At 42.5% G+C, this 14,044-nt stretch overlaps 1 protein-coding gene across 1 annotated transcript; it reads left to right on the forward strand.

Moving 5' to 3' along the window:
* The first annotated feature begins 7,617 nt into the window (after positions 1–7,617).
* On the forward strand, positions 7,618–8,760 carry LOC143987766 (carbohydrate sulfotransferase 6-like). The gene has a single exon (XM_077486774.1). It carries the CDS (start codon positions 7,618–7,620, stop codon positions 8,758–8,760), a length of 1,143 nt encoding a protein of 380 aa, XP_077342900.1.
* Positions 8,761–14,044: the final 5,284 nt, after the last annotated feature.

A 14,044-nucleotide genomic window follows, 5' to 3' on the forward strand; every position in this document is an offset into this window, starting at 1 on the left:
CGCTCATTTGTTGTATTAGGTCAGAGTTTTGTAATGTTAGAGATACAATAGATGTTAAAGGAGTTGTAAAGGTAGAAGGTTTTTCTTATCTTAATGCATTCTATGCACTTCACTTCCAGTTCCCGGGCCATAGTCAATCAATTATTTTTTTGGTAAAGCAAAAATGTAAAAAAAAACAATGTTTTTTGATCTTTTGCTTTTAAAGGTAAATTAGAGACTTGGGGTCTTTTCTGACCCCAGATCTTTCAATACAAAGGACCTGTCATCTTTATTTCTATTACAAGGGATGCTTACATTCCCTGTAATAGGAATAAAAGTGATAAAAAAAAAATTAAACAAAGGGACAGTGTAAACATAAAAAGTAAAATAAGTAGGAAAAAAAATGAAAGCACCCCCATCCCTCTGTGGTCGTCTGCAGAAGTGAACTCATACACTGGTCGTCTGCAGAAGTGAACTTAAACCACACATCTATCACTGCAAATGTTAGAGCGAGAGCAATAATTCTAGTGCACTATCTCCCCTGTAACTGTAACCACTTAAGCCCCGGACCAGTTTGCTGGCTTAAGACCAGAGCACTTTTTACGATTCGACACTGTGACACTTTAACAATTGCGCGGTCGTGCGACGTGGCTCCCAAACAAAATTGACGCTCTTTTTTTACCACAAATAGAGCTTTGTTTTGGTGGTATTTGATCACCTCTGCAGTTTTTATTTTTTGCGCTATAAACACAAAAAGAGCAACAATTTTGAAAAAAAAATCATTATTTTTTACTTTTTGCTGTAATAAATATCCCCCAAAATATATTAAAAAAAAATTTCCTCAGTTTAGGCTGATAAGTATTCTTGTACATATTTTTGGTAAAAAAAATTCGCAATAAGCGATTATTGATTGGTTGATGCAAAAGTTATAGCGTTTAGAAAATAGGGGATAGTTTATAGCATTTTTATGAATATTTTTCTTTTTTTTTACTAGTAATGGCGGCAATCAAAGATTTTTATTGTGACTGTGACATTATGGCGGACACATCGGACATTTTTGACACATTTTTGGGACCATCGTCTTTTATACAGCAATCAGTGCTATACAAATGCACGGATTCCTGTGTAAATGACACTGGCAGTGAAGGGGTTAACCAGGAGGTGGCAGTGTAGGGGTTAAGTGTGTCCTAGGGGCGTGTTTCTAACTGTGGGGGGTGTGGCTGTGATTTATAGATCACTGATCATTGCTCCAATCACAGGGAGCAGAGATCAGTGTCAATTGTTGCTAGGCAGAACGGGGAGATGCTGTTTACATTGGCATCTCTCCGTTCTCCCTCCCCGTGAGACGATCGCGGGGGTCCCAACCGGCACGTGCCGGCGTCATGCACGCGATGGCATTGTGAAAATTTTAAATGGACTCCAATTTGCCTGTCCATGCCATTTTGCCGGCGTACATCGTTGTGCGCCGGTCAGGAAGCGGTTAAACAGGAAACCTGTAAAATATTTGAAAGTGTCACCTATGGAGATTTTTAAGTACCGTAGTTTGTCACTATTCCATAAGCATGCACAATTTTAAAGCGTGACATTTTAGGTATCTATTTATTCAGTGTGCCATCATTTTTTTATACTTTACTAAAGAATTGGGTTATCTATGTTGTTTTTCACATTAAAATTCATGAAAGTATATAAATATATATATTTTTTAAATTGCATTTGAAAGACCGCTGCGCAAATACTGTGTGACATAAAATATTGCAACAATCGCCGTTTTATTCTCTAGGGTCTCTGCTAAAAAAAACAAGTATATAATGTTTGGGGGGTTTAAGTAATTTCTAGCAAAAAATACTGATTTACATTTTTAAACAAAAAGTTCCAGAAAAGGTTTCATCTTTTAATTCATCGATTTAATATAGAAAACTGAATCCCCAGAACCACAATCTGTCCAGGAGTCTGGCTTTTTCCCAGGTATGGTGCCTGGCCTAAAGTCTTTGTCGTGACCCAAGCTCCTTTTTCCTTCTCTTGATACTTCTCCATGGCCACTGTTAGAGCATTAACTAAATTTAATCTTTTATCAGGCCTCACCAAATGTTTCAAACTATGATCAGACATTACTTTACACAGGCCTGAAACAATACATTTCATTGCCCCCTTCTGTTAAGTTAGCATACCAATCACAGTCTTTCCTCGTGAGTTTATTCCATAAACCACTCAGGGCCACAACATATTCTTGTAATGACTTTTGCCCACGTTGAATTTTTATTCAGTTTGGCTGCAGAAGTTACTTCCTCATACGGTCCTTCCAAGTGCCCAATAAGGTCCTTCACCTTGCTGCGATTCTTAAAAGACAATAATAATACCCCTTAAAGTCACTCCCTTCCAGAGGGTTAAGTAAGTTATATCTTATAATCCCTCAGACAGTAGGCAAAGCATTCCATACACTAAAAGAGGAGCAGATGGGCCTAGCAGGGCGTTATCAAGAGACATGCTGGCTGGACAAGGAACAGCTGACAGCCTCTCAACGACGTCATGCCAAAACATGGCAGCATGGGAGTGAGTGCTGCCAGAAAATGGGAGGATCTCCACTGGACAGTGCTGGATCCGCTGGGTGGGTGAGTATCTAAAATCTGTTGCTCTCACCACCATTAACCGCTTGAAGACCAGGCATGTTCTGGCACTTTTTATTTACATTATTTTTTTTTTTTTGTAGAAAATTACTAGAGAAAAAAAAAGAACAAACATTATACATTTTTTAAGACTAAAGGGAAAACATAAGAGGTGCCACCTAAGTGCAGTATTAAAAACGGCAGGATATCAAAACACACTTACAAAAGGTAAGAACATAATAGGCTCATCTGTATGGGTGGGGTCCCTGGGAAGGTCCTTGTGTCCTGATCCGGACTCTGTGCGAGGCTGTATTGTAGTTCTGTCAGCCTGCAGCATGTCCTGTGGCCACCAGGAAGAGGCTGGAACCAGCTTGGAATGCTATGAAGAGATGTCACAGGCTGCAGGAACACATCCCTGTGGCCTGTGACGTACTTGCATCCATTTTACGCCAGTTCCAGCCTCTTCCTGGTAGCCACAGTACATGCTGCAGGCTGACTGATGGAACAACCATACAGCCTCGCACAGATACCCTGCCATTAAAGCTGATTTTAACACTGCATTAATGCAGTGTACACATGACCGGACTCTGACTTTCCGGCAGACTAGGTCTGACGGTCTTCCTGACGGACTTTCGGCAGACTTCCGACTGACTTTCCGAATGAACGGACTTGGCCACACACAATCACACCAAAGTCCGACGGATTTGAATGTGATGACGTACGACCCGACTAGGATAAGGAAGTTCATAGCCAGTAGCCAATAGCTGCCCTAGCATCGGTTTTTGTCCATCGGACTAGCATACAGACAAATGGATTTTTCGCTCGGACTCGAGTCCGCACAGCTTCTCATATTCAGCTGCAGAATATCAGACTGGCTTTTGCGTGTAGCTGGTTTTTCCAGGATCGTTCTGCAGGGGCTTGCCGACCCCTGCCCTAGAGACTCTGCGCTATGGGCCCTGGATTTGGGGCTATAGCCCCAGTAGCCCCCCCCTAGCAACGCCTCTGGGAAGGGGGTATATGGGATGCCCATATAATAATTCACTTTGCCATCATATTTAGAGATTTGCTTACAGATTAGCACATAGTTTGGGTCGGAAGGGTTGATGTACACGTTTTCACAATTACAGTCTTTTCCCTGCATCACCATGCAGTCTATTGCTCCTCCTCTGCTTAACTCCCACAGACCATTACTTCCAGGACTTTCTCAGCCATGGCTGTGTAAGGATGAGGACATCACTCTTTACCATGTAAGGGCAATGTTCAAAGAAATCCTGTCTTCCTCCTGCACAAACTTACCATATTGTAGTTATTAGTGTAATGTCACATCTTCTTCATTTAAGCAAAAAAAAAGGAGCCACTCTGAATGCACCTTATTGGATATAGTCTTAGCTGTGCCCTCACTGGGGTCGCTACGTGTTCTAGCATCCACACATTTCACCCTGCTGGTCAGACATCCATTTTGGCACACTTTCCCAGACAATGAATAGTCTCTTGCTTGTTTTTGTTGTTTTTATTAGGGGATTAAACTTGGATGGGGAAAAAGGGACATGGAATGCCCAGATAATGTATATGTCTTAACAAGTCTAACGTATATGACTCCACAACAACCCCATAGTCTCTAGTCTCTCCCTCTCATTCAAATCCTGGCACGTCTCTCCTCAGGCTACCAATTTTGCCTGCCAAATAAATGATGTCTGCCCTGGGGTACAAAGGCTTCACCAATTCCAACTGTTTCTCCAGCATCGCCTTCCTCTTTATTTTGTTATGACCCCTATTCAATTTTTAATTTTTGCTTTGAGAAATACTTGGCTATGGGTTTTACATAAAAAAGGACAGTTTGTGAGTAGGCAGGTACATTTCAAAAATACAATGTCAAATTAAAGTGGAAGTAAACCCATCGATTTAAACAGGCATGCCGGGAATGCTAACTGCACATTGGCTGTGCTCTCAGCCAAACTATCAAACCATCTAATGGTTGGTGTCATAATGAATCACATGTGCAGCACCATAGCAGTTGAAGATTAAACAGAGGCAAAGATGGCAGCTTCCTTGGCTGAAAACGATAGGGGAGTTTACTTCCACGTTAACAAGGGACACCAACACAAACCAACCTCTTTGAGGTTAAAAAATTCAAAATAATAATGGTGTTGTGGTAACTTTACACACAAGGGGCGGTGTCACATGGCTTTATGTCACATGGGTTGGTGTCACATGGTGACCCCGCCCCCTTACGATGTCACAGTCCCCATGTGACATCAACCCATGTGACCAACCCATGTGACATAAAGCCATGTGACACCGCCCCTTGTCCCTATATAAGTGGCCGCGCAGCGCGTCCCTGGCATTGTGGCCGGAGAGAGCGTCGAGTCAACATCTCCAGGAGAAGAAAAAGAAGAAGAAGAAGAACGGAAGGCGGCGGCGACAGAAGACCGGGCTACCGCCTGTAAAAGAGCTATAAGAAGGCGCGGTGGCCCGGCAGAAGAACCGAAGAGGGGGACAAGACCCCCGAAGTCGGAAGAAGAGGCCGGCGGCGAGGAAGAAAGCCGGACTCCTCCGCTAGCAAAAGAGCTACAAGAAGATAGCGAAGGAGTCCGGCGAGAAGACCCCCGAAGACGGAAGACCCCCGGAGCTGTGCAATAAATTATTTTATCTTGTGTGTTGTGTTTTTTTTGTACTTTTATTTTACAGGTGAATGGGTAGGGGTACATTGTACCCCATACTCATTCACATAGGGTGGGGGGCCGGTATCCGGGGGCCCCCTTATTAAAGGGGGCTCCCGGATTCCGATAAGCCCCTCGCCCGCAGAGCCCGACAACCAACGGCCAGGGTTGTCGGGAAGAGGCCCTTGTCCTCATCAAAAAGGGGACAAGGTGCTTTGGGGTGGAGGGGCCGTGGGGCCCCCCTTCCCCAAGGCACCCCCCCATGTTGAGGGCACGCGGCCTGGTACGGCTCAGGAGGGGGGGCGCTCGCTCGCCCCCCCTTTCCTGGCAGGCCGGGTAGCGTGCTCGGACAAGGGTCTGTTGTGGACTTTGGGGGACCCCCACGCCGATTTTTTTTGGCGTTGGGGTTCCCCTTTAAGTCCATACCAGGCGGTGGGGCCAGCGACGTCTCCTTCGCGGGCCCCGCCTACCTGGAGACCCGCTCGAAATGAGCGGACTTTTCTCCGGGCGGGAAAAGTCCGCTCATTTCTAAAGTACGGCGGACTGGCATACACACGGCCGGATTGTCCGCCGAAATGCGAGTCTGACGGACAGAATTTTGGAAAAACCGAAATTCTAAGTCCGCCGTACTGTCGGGTCAAAAAAGTATGCCGGAGGCTACACACGGGGGGATTGTTTGGCGGACTTGAGTTTGCCGGACTTTTCCACCGGATTGTTTGATCGTGTGTACGCGGCATCAGTCATAGAGCTTCCTTTGTTTTATGACATTTTTTATATTTTTTTATATATTTTTTGGATTGTTTAATGTGTAGTATATGAGTGTTATTGGCAACAAACATTCAATTTGTATGAATGCTATTTAACCCCTCATTGACATCTCATTCGTGTACCTAGTTTATTTATGTATAGGGTCATTGGCGCAGCTCTCCAAATTTTCTTATATTCATTCTAGTGTGTGTATCCCACTTAGAGCTGCAGCCTATATTTTATTAATTTTTGTAATATTACATTTTTTTCCTGAGCGCAGTTTATTTTTACTTTCTAAATCTAGGAGCCCACCCCCTGCCAACCCTAGTTGGGGGATTGGTCAGGGCTCCCACATACACTCCATGTCATTCCAGCTCTCTGCCCTGCCCCTTTTCCAGAACCTTCTCTCTCGGCTTAAATTTATCTGCACCAGCAGCACACACAAAAACCCACTGCTCTAGCCCCTACCCAAGTGTAGAGGGTGCTACACTGCATGAAGTTCCATTTTAAAGTTTTAAATATATCTAGGTAAAAGTTTTAGTTTTAGAGTATTGCAAGCTTAGAACCGCTGATTTTTATTTTTTTTCCTTATTGTTACCCAGGGCTCAGTGGCTATTTTGATGAAGGTTTCACTAGACAGGAAGTGAAGGCAAATCCCAAAAAGCAACACAGAAACAAAAATACTTTTCTTCATTCAAGTTGAAGAAGGTCAATACCCCCATCAGCTTTTTATTGCTATGTGTTCTTATTATAGATTTGTCCTCATTTCCTGTCTGATGAATCTTTTTTTCTGTGAAAATAAGTGAGAGTAATCCTAACAGAACCCTAAGCCCTTGTACACACGGTCGGATATTCCGATGGACAATGTCCGATAGGACGGTGTTGTCGGATAATCCAACTGTGTGTGGGCTCCATCGGACTGTTTCCGTCGGAGTATCCGACAGACCAAGTTTTCCAGCTGGGCTATAAAATTTTCCGTCAACATGATCCCATCGGACTTTGTCTGATTGTGTGTAGAGAATTCCGATTGGAAAAAGTGCTACGCATGCTCAGATCAAATTCCTAGACCAAAGCTATTGGCTACTAGCCTGAATGTAGTCCCATTGTAACGAAATTACGTCATCACCTTCTGAACGATCGGATTTTCCGACAACTTTGTCCGACCATGTGTATGCAACAGTTTCGGACAAAATCCATCAGACAAAATCCGTCTGACAAAATCCAATGGATTTGGTTGTCAGAATGTCTGACCGTGTGTACAAGGGCTAAAAAGCAATCATGTATTCTTCAACAACTAGCTAAAACTAAAAAAATGAAGTTTTGGTTGGATATATTCTGTAATTGTTTTTTTTTTTTCAACTTTATCCAAAAAAAAGTGTGGGCTTGACATATTCTGTAAATGGTTTCCTTTCAACTTCATTCAAAACTAAAAAAAAAAAAAAAAAAAAAAAAAAAAAGCAGGACATACAGTATTCTATAATTGATCACAGTTATTCATCTGCTGTAATTCCCGTTTACTAATCTTTATCATTTTTGACTTTTTTACAGCTCTGGTTTCTCACCTCTCATTGGATTTTAGACTTCCTGGCCTTCCCCGGTCATTCCACGTTCCTGCTTGGTTTCTGATGATGTCATTAACTCCTAAATATTTCTTCTTTTTCTGTGTATCTCTGTGTATATTTTTATTTTCTCTATCCACATTTCTTCATTACAAAACTTCCTTCTCTACACACTCACCACACTCTGCTCCCAAAAATAAATCGGTCCATCTCCTTGTCTTGTCATCCTGGAGATCGGGTTCTTCATTCCTTGGGCAGATCTTCAACCATCACAATGACGTCTTTTACATCTTTGAGCCTGGACATCCCCTCTGGTTCAAGTTTCAGAATGAAGGTTACAAGCTTCTGCATTTTCCCTTAAGAGATCTTCTACAATCACTTTTCACCTGCGATGTGTCCCCTCTTCAACAGTATCTTCCTGGAGGTGGAAAACGTGTTTCTGAATTATTGTTCTATGCAGAAACTCGAGCACTCTGCACCCCACCAACTTGTTCAGCCTTTAAGCTTACCGATGGCTATGACCGTTTGAAGTGTAAGCGTTCTTGCATGAACACTTCGCTGGATCAAATGGGAGAAACATGCAAGACATACAGCCACGTGGTGATGAAGACAGTCCGTATTCTTGACCTGTCTATTCTGCTTCCCCTTTTCCGAGACCCCGCTCTTGATCTTCGTATTCTGCACCTTGTAAGGGACCCTCGAGCTAATGCTTTTTCAAGGCAATACTTTGACCTCCGCATGGATGATAAGATTTTACTTAAGAATGAAGGAAATAAAAATATTACAATAAGCAGGGTTATGAAGAAGATTTGCAAGGCTCAGGTTGACATCAACAGAGTGGCTAAAGTAGCTGAGGTGCTGCAAGGGCGATACATGGCAATTCGACACGAGGACCTTTCTAATGAACCTCTTAAGAACATAAAAAAAATGTACAATTTTGCTGGCCTCCATCCAACCAAGGACCTGGAACAGTGGGTTTACAATATCACCCATAAGGAGGTGGCAGATAAAAATGGGATCATGACTTTCTCAAGAGACTCTTCAAAGGTGCCCTATAAATGGAGAACTGCTATGGACTTTCATCTTGTAGAACAGATTCAACAGAACTGCAAGGAGGCAATGGATCTGTTTGGTTACAAACCAGCTAAATCCCAAATAGAACAAAAAAACTTGACTTTGGATTTAGTAAATAAGGAATGGTCATTGGAATGAACTAAACAAAAGGTGTTATTTATGAAAGGCAAATCCACTTTGCACTGAAAGTTCACTTGGAAGTGCAGTCACTCTAAATCTAAGGGGTAGATCTGAAATGAGGGGAAGCTCTGCTGATTTTATCTAATCATATACAAGCAAAAATTCTGTTATTTATTTTCCTTGCATGTCCCCCTCAGATCTACAGCGACTGCATTTCCATGTGCACTTGCAGTGCAAAGTGGATTTTCCTTTAGTAAATAACCCTCAAAGTGTCAATGATCTCGGTTACAACCGATCTCAAATTTACTTTCCCTACAGATGCCAATGTAAAGAGTCCTCGTTAGTGAATTTGCTTAATAATGCAGCATAATGAATGGTTTTGCAATGGCTATGACACTGAAGAGAAAGCCTTGATTAACCTCCCTAGCGGTGATCCTGAGTCTGGCTCGGGTTGGGATTTTAGTTGCACGAGCGGTAACCCAGAGCCAGACTCGGGATCGCATCGCTGGATACAGGGAGGACACAGGGAGAAGTTACTTACCTTGTCCCCTGGATCCAGCGATGTCCTCCGTGCTGTGTGATCGAGGTGTCCTCCGCTCGATTCACACAGTGCCCGAGTGCCGCCGAGCTCCATTCCCTGCGACGTTACGGCGCACGTGAGCGGAGAACGGCGCCAAATTCAAAAATGTAAAAACACACAAAAGACACACAGTACTGTAATCTTGCAGATTACAGTACTTTATAAAAGAATTACACACCCCCTTTGTCCCTAGTGGTCTGTGCATTGCCCTGCACACACTTTTATATTATAAATACTGTATTTTCTGCCTGGAATTTGGAGATTGTCCATAGCAACCAGAAAGTGTCCCTTTTCAGTGTTTTAAGATTTGATTACATTATTGAATAATTTTTATTATTATTTATTATATTATAAACTTTATCATAACCGGGATGTCTGCTAGACTCTGGTTTGAACAGATTTAAGAGAGTTTTTCCTAAGAATTACAGGACTACAATATAAAATGCCAAATTTCCATGCAAAATAATTGTACCACTTTCAGCACCTAAAACCAGAACTAATCATACCGCCAGGGAGGTTAAAGGATACCACTCCTGGTCTTTTTGTAGAACATAAATATGTCAGAAGTCAAACCACTAATACAAATCCATAACTAAATTTAAATATTGGGTAATTTAAAAACACAATATATATATATAGATTCAAAAATACATGTATTAAGTCAGCGCTAAAACAATAATAATAGGGCTGTTACGGATTCAAACTTTCATGTTCGATTCATTGATTTTTTAATCTTTAAATTTTAAATTAAATTTTTTTTAATCGACTAGTTAAGATTAATTATAACGCACATACAGATCCAACTACTTTTAGCTGATCTTCTTGCATTGCAACTCTGCATTAGTATGTGGTATACACTATATACAATCACCTGACACTAGTTTCCACAATCCATGACTTAACTTCACAGTTCACACAAATACGTTTTAAATTCAAACTGTAGTACTGACGTAAGTCATTTTTTTTTTATTACACTTTAAGAAAAACATAGAAAGTTAATTTAATTTTAATTATAAAACTTATCTACTATATTAACTGTCAGTCACTTTATAGTAGGCAAGTAGGCATCACTTTAACCAGTCACACAGACACCAGAATGTTTACATTTTGTTCGTTTTTAACATTTTTGTAAAAAAAAAAAAACAAGGTTATCAAATTTGCCTACACTTAGCTCACTGAATGATCCCAGTTAACCACATCCATATTTCTCATCAATGTCCAGGCTGTCCGGTGACGTCATGGACATCGAAGTCACCGGACTCCTCCCCCTTCCCTTCATTAGGCACTTGGGGAAGGGGGGAGGAGTCCGGTGACGTCAATGTCCGTGACGTCACCAGATCTCCGATGGAACTCCCTGAAGGCCCAGAAGCCGGCTGAGAGGTGAGTACCGATCAAAAGAATTTTGATTGATCAAAAAAATGAACTATTAATCGAGGAATTAATCTTTAATTTTCCCAGCCCTAAATACGGTAATAATAATAAATGGAAGGCTGCTAGCAATAGGTAAGCATACAGAAAACGTAAAAATATAACAGTAATAAAGGTGCAGGCCCTTAATACTGCAACAGCAAATTAAAAAAATCCACTATAAATCACACACACACAAAAAAAGAATAAATAAGTGAAATAGTCCTTTAACTCCAGAAATGTCCTTGTATTGCTTCCACCATCTAAAAAAGAATGGTGCACCACATGCCAATGAGGGTAAGACCGCACTCACCAGTTCACTAGCTGCCAATGCAGTAAGTCAAGCATTGGGAATAACCAATCTCAGCTTCCACTCTACAGACATCCAGTTCCATCCATCCAGGGCCGGGACAAGCGGTGGGCAAGAGGGGCGGCTGCCCTGGGCACTGTGGTATCATGTGAGGTAGAGGGGCACCTTGAGAAGATTGAGTGTGGAGGGGGATTTGTGTTGGGAGAAGAAATTTGTGGGAAGCAGGGGGTAAGAATTGTTCTAGGAGGGAACATTTGGGTGTGTGCGATTGGTGAGTGGTGATTCAAAGGGATTTGTGTTGGGAGGTGGATGGGAAAAGAGGAATTGTTCTAGGAGGGTCGATTTGGAGGGTTTGTGCCAGAAGAGGTGATATGGTTAAAGGGAGGGGATTTGTGCTAGAAGAAGGGTTTTTTTGGGAGGGGGGAGGATTAGTGCTAGTAGGGATGCTTGGGGGATGTTTGTGCTAGGAGGGTGTTGCAAAAGTTATAATGTTCATTGTGTGACTATTGCATCTGAAATGGAGACTGATTTTTAAAATGGCTTTTAATCACATGAGCCCCGGACCATTTTGCTGGCCAAAGGACAGACCACTTTTTGCGATTCGGCATTTTAACTGACAATTTTGCGGTCGCGCGGCGTGACTCCCAAACAAAATTGACGTCCTTTTTTTCTCACAAATAGAGCTTTCTTTTGGTGGTATTTGATCACCCCTGCGGTTTTTATTTTTTACGCTATAAACAAAAAAAAGAGCATCAATTTTGAAAAAAATCATCATTTTTTACTTTTTGCTATAATAAATATCCCCCAAAAATGTGTAAATCTTTTTCCTCAGTTTAGGCCGATACGTATTCTTCTACATATTTTTTGTTAAAAAAAATACAATAAGCGATTATTGATTGGTTTGCGCAAAAGTTCTAGTGTTTACAAAATAGGGGATAGTTTTATGCCATTTTTATAAAATTTTTTTTTTACTAGTAGTTTTTTACTAGTAATGGCGGCGATCAGCGATTTTTACTGTGACTGCGACATTATGGCGGACACATCGGACATTTTTGACACATTTTTGGAACCATTGTCATTCATACAGCAATCAGTGCTATACAAATGCACTGATTCCTGTGTAAATGACACTGGCAGCAAAGGGGTTAACCACTAGGTAGCAGTGTAGGGGTTAAGTGTGTCCTAGGGGCATGTTGCTAACTGTAGGGGGCATGACTGTGTTTTACACATCCCTGATCTCTGCTCCAATCACAGGGAGCAGAGATCAGTGTCACCGTTGCTAGGCAGAACAGGGAGGTGCTTGTTTACTTTAGCATCTCCCTGTTATTCCTCCCCCTGAAACGATTGCGGGTATCCCCACGGCATTCGAGTCTGCAGGACCCGAGATCGGATACATCGGTGTGCGCCGGTTGGGAAGTGGTTAAGGACACGTTGCTTTAACTTGTTTCTGTCTATTGTTGCAACTAACTGCCTAAGGCCAGAAAACCACAAGCTGTGATATATAAGGGAATAGATTGCAAAAGTACATTGCGATTGGCAATAAAGCTGTTATGTCTCATGAGCCACCAGTAGGGTGACCACATGTCCCGGATTGCCCGGGACAGTCCCGTATTATGCAGGTCTGTCCCAGGCACTTTCATTTCAAGACAATGCAGTGTCCCAGAATAAAACTAAAACTGACACAGCCACCCCCCACCCCCCGATCCGATGCACAGAAAAGGGCACATCGCCAATCTACTCACTAACGGTACTTGTCCTGGCCGGGAATGTTGGAGAGGCACAATCCCCACCCCCTGCTTGTGATTTGAGAAATCATTAATCCTGACACTTGTGTCTAATCACTGCAGGGCAGTGTAGAGCCAGCGTTGGAACAAGGGAAAACGGGTCTCGGCCGGCGAGCAGGACAAGTACTGTCAGTGAGTAAAGTGGCAATGCAGCGGCCTTTTTTGGGGGTGTGATCAGTGCTTCTGGGTAGAGCGTGCACCCGCCTTCCTGGCTGTGCAGTGATTTGGGATGGGGGGGGTGTCCCTGAATGCCAGTTTGGAAATGCGGTCACCCTAGCCACCAGTGAACTTTTAGCAAATACGATTCTGTCTGTTGATCTTATAAAAAGGTCACACATCCTGTGTCTATGGGTGACTTCTGCTTTTCTTCTCAGCATGTAAGCATCACCCATTTGTACCGGGGGAGAATGAGCATTCTGAGTGGTGTTTTGTATGGGGTGATGCATTAGTGCTGTAGGGATTTGGGGGATGGAGGGGCAGAGATTTGTTCTGGGGGGGGGGGAATTTCAGCAGGGGGGGCAGATTTGTACTGGGAGGAGGGGGAATTTATGCTTAGGGGTAATCACGCAGATTAGTGGAATTAGTGGAATTTTGCTGACATATAATACTTATACACCACATCTTGGGGGGCAGGGTGCAGTTTGGCATGTTCTCCCTAGGCTTTAAGTGACCTTGTTCTGGCACTACATCCATTTACTAACGTCCCCTAAAGATGTGCGTTGACATGAAAGGCATCAGGGCAAAGCTATACTCTGAAGTCAAGCTGCCACTTCCAGTTTCGGAACTGTCGGCCATCTGAGTAAATGCACTGCTGTATATATTTTTACTGCTTGGCATCTGGATTCTTATGCATTAGTAATAAATGAATACACGTTATCTGGCCCATATTGGTAAGTAGCTCAGTATCCGAGCGCTTCTTTTACATCTGGTGGTGTTGTGGGCTTTTCCAAATCTCTCCCAGTGGGGAGCAGCTGCTACATAGAGATGAGAGCCGAACCCCTCCCTGGTTCGGTTTGCAGAAGAACATGCGAACAGGCAAAAAATTAGCAAATGCCGTTAAAGTCTATCGGACACAAAAAATGAAAAGTGATAATTTTTAAGACTTGTATGCAAGTTATTGTCATAAAAAAATGTTTGGTATCAATGCAAATACAAGTTTTAAAAACTGCAGTTTTTTCAGGAGCAGTGATTTTAATAATGCTTAAAGTGAAACAAAAATGA

The sequence above is a fragment of the Lithobates pipiens genome, unplaced genomic scaffold, assembly GCF_037356315.1.
Source record: "Lithobates pipiens isolate NorthernLeopardFrog02 unplaced genomic scaffold, aLitPip1_a1.2 Scaffold_1, whole genome shotgun sequence".
Lineage (NCBI taxonomy): Eukaryota > Metazoa > Chordata > Amphibia > Anura > Ranidae > Lithobates > Lithobates pipiens.